General features: G+C 43.2%; 1 protein-coding gene across 7 annotated transcripts in view; it reads left to right on the plus strand.

Moving 5' to 3' along the window:
- The window catches only part of Dync1i1 (dynein cytoplasmic 1 intermediate chain 1), a 304,734-nt gene that overhangs the window by 28,925 nt on the left and 268,204 nt on the right, over positions 1–7,605 (plus strand). For 6 of the 7 annotated variants that reach the window (XM_005363697.3, XM_013352447.2, XM_005363700.3 and 3 more), the window contains exon 2: positions 2,916–3,032. In XM_005363697.3, coding sequence (XP_005363754.1) covers positions 2,925–3,032 — 108 coding nt within the window. In that variant the 5' untranslated portion in view covers positions 2,916–2,924. The remainder of the gene's footprint in view (positions 1–2,915; positions 3,033–7,605) is intronic. The other variant, XM_013352448.2, reaches the window with a different exon arrangement.

Genomic DNA, 7,605 nt, shown 5'->3' on the forward strand with positions numbered 1-7,605 from the left:
GTGCATATGTGTGCATGAATGTATAATCAGCATGTGTTATACATGTACATGTGTGTGCATATGTGTGCATGAATGTATAATCAGCATGTGTTATATATGTACATGTGTGCACATATGTGTGCATGAATGTATAATCAGCATGTGTTATATATGAACATGTGTGTGCATATGTTTGTATGTGTATATATATTACATGTGTGTGTGTGTGTATACAGGAAATTCTCCAAGAAGAAGGTTAATAAAAAAAAAGCTCACAACCGTATAGAATGCTCTAGAATGCAGTCTGTTCCAGAGGATGGTACTATGTAGCTGAAGTGGTGTTAGGCCATTTTGCCTGGGAGAACATAGGAGCTAGTTGGGGAGCGATGGAGAAGGGGAGATGTGTATGCTTTAAGAGTTCTCCCGTCTGTTTCAGCTCAGAACAGCAGAGCCCACCGCTCAGAGCAGTGACTTTTCGTATTTATATATTATTCTTTTGACCAAAGAAAGATTTGAACCACATCAATTACAATGAATTAGACCCCATTGGCTAAGTGAGGTAACTTCTCAGACAGCTTCTGAAAATAGTGCCGTTCCTTTTCCCTGCCAGGCATCCCACACTTTGCTGTTGAACATTGTTAGCCACCAGTATGTCACGAAAAACTTCACTTTTGTTAATTCTGTCACTTTTCAAACAAAGGAAGGAAGAGTAATAATAAAAAACTGTAAGTTTAGTTCCTCGCGTCACCGTGTGGGATATCAGTTGGAGGTATCACTTGGGTGGGCACCTCCTGTCTGTTCTCCTTCTCAGACTACCTACATGGCTATGGATTTCTGGCTCTGGCTTTATGTCCTGTACAGGTGAAGGGATTCCAGCTTTAGACAGAGCTTTTACCCCTGGACTTCATTTTGATGCATTGGCTATGTGACTATGATCCCTGTCCACTGGTGCACAAATCAGCTGTGTGCCTATGATCCCTGTCCACTGGTACCCAAATCGGCTGTGTGCCTATGATCTCTGTCCACTGGTACCCAGATCAGCTGTGTGACTATGATCTCTGCCCATTGGTACCCAGATGCCAGCATGCTCAAAAGTTGTCGACTATTGTGCACAGATTAAACATATTTTTATTTGATGTTTCAATTTTGGTCTTCTCCTTCCAGTATCTGTGCCATCTTCTTTGTTTTCTCAAAGCTAAATCGTTGTATGGATTTTTCCCCTTCTCATTACATATTATTCAGGCCCCCATAAAGGGCTCCATTCCCTAGCTGTGCAAGCCACAGCCTGGACCGCCGCCTCTGATTCCACTTCCTCCCCAATGCAGGTGCAGCAGATGATGCTGGCACCAGTCTCCCAGCAGGAGCCTAATTTCTAGTGTCTGCTCCTATTGTCACACAGGCTTGAGCAAACTCCTCTTTCGGTTTGTCACTTGCCCTTTCAGAAAGCTGTTATGTTACTACACAAATGGAACTCATTTTCTGTTTCTCCCAGGCTTTGTCATTGCTTCTACACACACACACACACACACACACACACACACACACACACACACACACACACACACACTTCTGTTGAAATTTGTATTTCCTTGTCTGGATTCCTCGCTTCTCCTGCACCCATCCTCCTCCAGGCGTCTCCTTTTCCCACATCTTTGTGCATCCAATGTTTCCCTGATATTTCTGGACATCCAGTTCAAGTTCTGCTAACTCCAGTATGCTCACTTTGGTCTATGCCCCAGATCTTTATTATTTATTTGTTGGTTGGTTGGTTTTGGTGTGCATTGCTCTAAGTTTAAACTTGGGTCTTGGGTGTGTGTAGTGGATCAGAGTCCATGAAAGTGTGACTTTAGGTTCCACCGTGCAGCGTCTGCACGGCCTTCAGCTCTGCAAGTTTCTGCCTTGCTGGCTTCCAGGGAGAAAGATGGAAAGGTATGGAATCATTGGAACTGATAACAGTCTTCTCCAAACCTCTTGCCTGTGAAAATGCTTCTGGTCCCAATATCATGAACATTGTCATGGCAATAGTAAAGTTCAACTTCAGAGCTGCAGCAATAGCTTAGCAGTTAGGGAACTCGCTGCTGTTTCAGAGAACCCAGGTTCGTGTCCCAGCACCCACATAGCTCATAACCACCTGCAACTCATTTTGTCCTCTGCAGACTCCAAAATGGATGTGGTACACACATGGATGTGAAGGCAAGACAATCATACACATGAAATAAGTATTTTATGAAAAGATAAATTAAATTGAACCTTATGTGGACAGAGTTTTCTAAGCGTTCAACACAGGCTTAGCTCCTTTTACTGCGTGCATCCACACACTACTTTGAGAGAGGTCAGTATCAAAACAGTATGAAAATAAACATTTATAATAACAGTGTTACTTGGGAGATGAAATTAAGTGTGACGGTTGGAAGGAGTTTACAGGAAAAATTAGCATTTCAGGATTCATGTCATGTTAAGCAAAATGAAATTTTCCTGAACTGCACAGAGGATTGTTTACCCATTTCATAGACATTTGAGTAGAGCACACGCTAGGGCTCCTTCGTGCAGTGTGGAGATGAATTGCTCCATTAACATCAGACCTGAAGCCGTCTTTCTGATGGTTCCTGTCTGATCCCCACTCTCTCCTTTTGTTCATCTGTGAAGAAACTTCTACGGAAAGCATGTTGCTCCCCTGGAAGTGAATTGCTATTCTTTTACAACCCAGATGACAAGATAAAATTTCTTTAGTTATTTATGGATACATAATAGGAAAAGAATCACATAGAGTTAGACCAAACCTAAGCTTTATCTCTTCTTCGGCACAGACTAAATACCACAGCCTATTATTACCCCGAGTCACATTTGCAAGCTGCATTTCCTTTCGAATGATTTTCAACGGCAACACAACAGGATTACTTGCAGAGTCTCACTTTCTCTCCCTCCTTTTCTCCAAGGCAGCAAAGATGTCTGACAAGAGTGACCTGAAAGCCGAGTTGGAGCGCAAAAAGCAGCGCTTGGCCCAGATAAGAGAGGAGAAGAAACGGAAGGAGGAGGAACGGAAAAGGAAAGAGGTGAGGCGGGGTCTGGGTGTTGTGGGATCAAAGGGTCACTGGGGCCCAAGGAACCATTTATGTGGGCAGAGAGGAACTATCTAGAAATTTGAATGAAGTGCGTGTGACAGTGTGTCGTACAATGTGAAGGGGATGCATCTCTTCCCAAAAGTGCTCTCCGGCGTCACGTAAGCAACGGGTCGTGCATGACTCAAAAGCCTGCAAGCCCAGGTTCACCCTGGATTTGAATAGAACCCTGAAAATGGACCGTGATCTCTTTGCTGTTGGATGATCTTTTTTTTTTCTATTTTTTTTTTTTTTTTGGTTTTTCGAGACAGGGTTTCTCTGTGGTTTTGGAGCCTGTCCTGGAACTAGCTCATGTAGACCAGGCTGGTCTCGAACTCACAGAGATCCGCCTGCCTCTGCCTCCCAAGTGCTGGGATTAAAGGCGTGCGCCACCACCGCCCGGCTTGTTGGATGTTCTTTAATCTTTCAGGGATGTGCTCTTCTAGATTACTTTGGGAGCAATGATTGGTTTTATTTCGCTGAAGGTTTGGATCCACTTCCCTCCCGTTGCCTGTAACTTATGATGTAGTTCATACCTGTGTTAATGTTAAGAAGGAAGGGGGGGGGAGGGGAAAGGAAAAGGAGAGAGAAACTTTATAGTTATTTATTATTTATTTATGCAAAAACTAAAAGTATGGACGGACATTTTAGAAGACAAAACAGAAAACAATGCCAATGGGTTCCCAGTGATTCCGACACAGTGTGCATTTCCCATGGTCAATAAGAATCCCCAGCTTAGCTGGACAGTGATGGCACATGTGTTTAATCCCAGCAATCGGGAAGCAGAGGCAGGCAGATCTCTGTGTGATGGAGGCCAGCTTGGTCTACAGAGCTAGTTCCAGTACAGGCTCCAAAGCCACAGAAAAACCCTGTCCCGAAAAATAAAAAAAAAAAACCTAGTCTCAAACACACCCCCCCAGCCCCCACCCCCATCACCACAATAAATCTTCAACTTAGTTAAGTAGGAACCCGAAGGAAGGAAGGTGGATAAGACAGAGCACACTGTTAGGTGTTGCAGCAGGAGGGCGTTTTCTGCTGGCACCAAAAGTTTACTTGTTTATATCACCAAATAGCAAAGACCAAGAGGCAAGATAGCTTTTCTCCTGGTAAACTCACTGGCCAGACTCTTGACCCCAAATTCAAAGCCTGTCGTTTATCTTCTACCATCTCAATCCAAGGAGTGTTATATTTTTTTATTCTTCAATTTTTCATGACCATATAAAAATAACCCTTTAGAAAAGATCTTCACCAACCTCACATTGGACAGAGGACTGATCTCTAAAATATACCAAAAAAAACTCAAGAAATCAGTCATCAAAAGAACAAATAATCCAATAAAATAATGGAGTACAGACCTAAAGAGAGACCTCTCAGTAGATGACAACAAAGAGGACCCTAAGAGAGACTTACATGGATCTCATCTACACTGAAAGTAGAAAAAGACAAGATCTCCTGAGTGCATTGGGAGCATGGGGATCATGACAGAGGGCAGAAGAGGAGGGGAGAGGGAGGGAGAGGAGTGGAGAAAAATATATAGCTCAATTAAAAAACAATTAAAATAGCCCATTAGATGCACAGAAACAAGATGGCAAAGATGTTTGTGAAGGGTTCTCTAGAAAGGAAGCTTGAGACAGGCTGCTCCCCACACTGCAATTGTTTTGTTCAGGGACAGAAAGGGGTTTTGATGCCTTGTGATCTAGATAAATGCTCTTTCATTCTACAAGTTTAAAAGGGTAAAGCAGCAGATTGTCCGTGTTTATTATTTCCCAATGACTGCACTTGTGGTCTAGCCTTCTGGCTCCTCCCAGCTCCTTGGGCCTTCCATGGTGGCTGGTAGGGTAACGTGTTTGTCCTTATAGCTCCATAACGGCTGTCCCTGAGACCTTGTGGGTGAACCCGAGGTGAGAACTGAGGAGGAGTGGCTATTCATTTCCGTGGGAGGCCCACAGCGAGCATTATGTAATTACACTTCCCTTCTTTTGAACATCAACAGCTACTGTGTCTTTAAAGCACCTGCCATTTCGTGCTAATAATGGGTTTCCTTTGAAACTGACATCCTAATATCCAACTTGAATTGCACAGAATGACTATGAAGTGCAATGTGATATAGAAATCTGGCTCCAAATTTGGCTGTCTACTCTATCTTTTTCATTTTACACATTTGGGGAGATTCGCGGGCCAACCAAGCATATGGAAGCTAGATTTCTTTTTCATTTTTTTTTTCTTCTTGGTATACTTAGCAGTTTTGAGGAACAAAGGTCTCTCCCTCTGCATAACAAACAGAGTGCCCAGGAGCTTCGGCATGCCTCAGGCCTCCATGTACCTCTGGAATTCAGGTTACAGAAGGACTCACTGACAATGCAGCTCAAAGTCACAGGCCAGTTCATATTGAACACTTCCATGCTCAGTTCCGCTGAGAAGATTCAAATCAGGGCTCAACTTGGGGACGCACAGGCGAGATTGTAATATTTTAGGTCTGCTCTGGCTTTAAATCTCCTCTCTACACAACCTAGCATCCCTCACGAGACTCTTTCCTTTGGGCCATTTAAGCATCTCTAAAACAAACAAACTAAAACCACTTCCGTGTGTATTTGATGAGCCAACGAGAGTGGGGTTTTTGTGTGCTACCGCTAGTGTGTGGCACCATTTCACCTCTTCCACTGCGTGAGCCCCGTAATCAAGCTTAAGATAACCAGCTACTAAATGAAGGGTGTACTAGTGTTTTTATAAAGGTCTGTGTGTGAGTGAGTGAGTGTGAGTGTGTGTGTGTGTGTGTATGTGTGTATGTAAGTGCATTTGAGACCAGCTTCCTACAGATGCCAGAGGTATAGAATCCCCCCTGGAGCTGGAGTTACAGGTGTTTGTGAGCCATTGGATGTGGGTGCTGGGAACCAAACTCAGCCCCTCTGAGTAAGTGTTCTCTTAGCTGTGGAGCTGTCCCCAGCCCAGAGGTTACGCTATTTTATGTGTGGAAGAAATCTGAAACCAATTTATTCCGATCTTTTTCAAATGAAGAAATGACCTCGATGTACAAGAATAGTCCTCTCTCGTCTCTAGCTCTCAGGAGGATCCTGTCCCCAGCATCCTAGCTCTAACTCAGAACCTAAGGCCCTTTCTGTACCACAATCTACAAGCACCACTGTGTGGAGAAATAGAACAGAGCTCTTTTTCCCCATTTCTTTTTTCTCTAAAGCCACATTCCAGGCAAATTAACCTATAGTTTAAATAATCCCTTATCTGAAATGCTTCAGACCAAAAATATTTCCTACTTTGAGTTTTATTTTTAAGATTTGGAAATATTTGCACATACCCAAGTTGGAATGTGTTTGGAGACCTGAGTTTGTACATGAAATTCCTGTACATGTATGTCTCACAAACACTGTATACATAAACTAAAGATATTTGAGAAAATGTTTAAAATAGTAGTTTTTATGAAACAAAATTTTATAGTGGGGAATTCTGCATTCTGGGATCATGTTGAAACTTATAAGCTTTGGCATCTCGGATTGGGGATGCTCAACCCATGTTTACACGGTCATCTGCGGACACAGCAAGTTGCACACACTCCTGTGCTGAAGAAGTGGAAACTGGGAGATATCATTTTGGTACAATGTGTGCTGCCAGTTTTGATACATATTTTGACCTCTGCTATAGTTCCTGAATGCCTACCATTTAAAATTAGAATAAATCTCTAACTCCAAACCACACCTGTACCTTTCAACACAGGATGCTATGACAAAAACTTTGGTCTACTATGCCCAAGTTCATTTAAAAGGGAGGGATGGACAGGTCGTTTCTTCTGCTCTGCGAAGGCTCCACTCGCGTCTCATTTCCATGGATGCTGTCTTCCTGCAGCACATATTTGTTGACAGGTCTAGCTTCGAGAGCTCTGAAGCTCTGGACTTCTGAATCTCTTGTTTTCACAGCAGTGTTGTGAAGGAAGAGGTCTCAAAATGCGATGTGGCTGAGAGAAATTAACCTGAAAGATACATTCAGCTATGGATCTATGGTCTATGGCCATAAAGTAGCGCCACCAAAGCCATTCATCAAACACATTTTTATTAGACACTCTACCTCGGGAACTGATCCAGGTATGATCACCTTGGGGTGAGCGGAACCATTGTGTTGCCTGAAAGCCCAGGCGAGGCTAAGGACATCCTCTGGGATACCATGCTACTCAACATTTCAATATTAAGACGGTTTTCATTTTGTTTTAGCTATTTTAATCTGTATTTCACTAGCCCCTGTAGCACTTCCGTTCTCTCGCATCTCTCCCCTTTCCCTCACATCCTTCTTTTTCACTATATGAGAAGTGAATGTGGGTACTGATCCTCATTCTTTTTTTCTCAACTCTGTCTTGGCTTGTTGTACACATTAACATAGGAATCTGCTTCGGTTGTTTAAATATTACAGTTGGAAAAGAATGTGCATTTTTTTGGGGGGGGTTTTCGAGACAGGGTTTCTCTGTGGCTTTGGAGCCTGTCCTGGAACTAGCTCTGTAGACCAGGCTGGTCTCCAACTCACAGAG

The sequence above is a fragment of the Microtus ochrogaster genome, linkage group LG10, assembly GCF_000317375.1.
Source record: "Microtus ochrogaster isolate Prairie Vole_2 linkage group LG10, MicOch1.0, whole genome shotgun sequence".
In the NCBI taxonomy this organism is placed as follows: Eukaryota; Metazoa; Chordata; class Mammalia; order Rodentia; family Cricetidae; genus Microtus; species Microtus ochrogaster.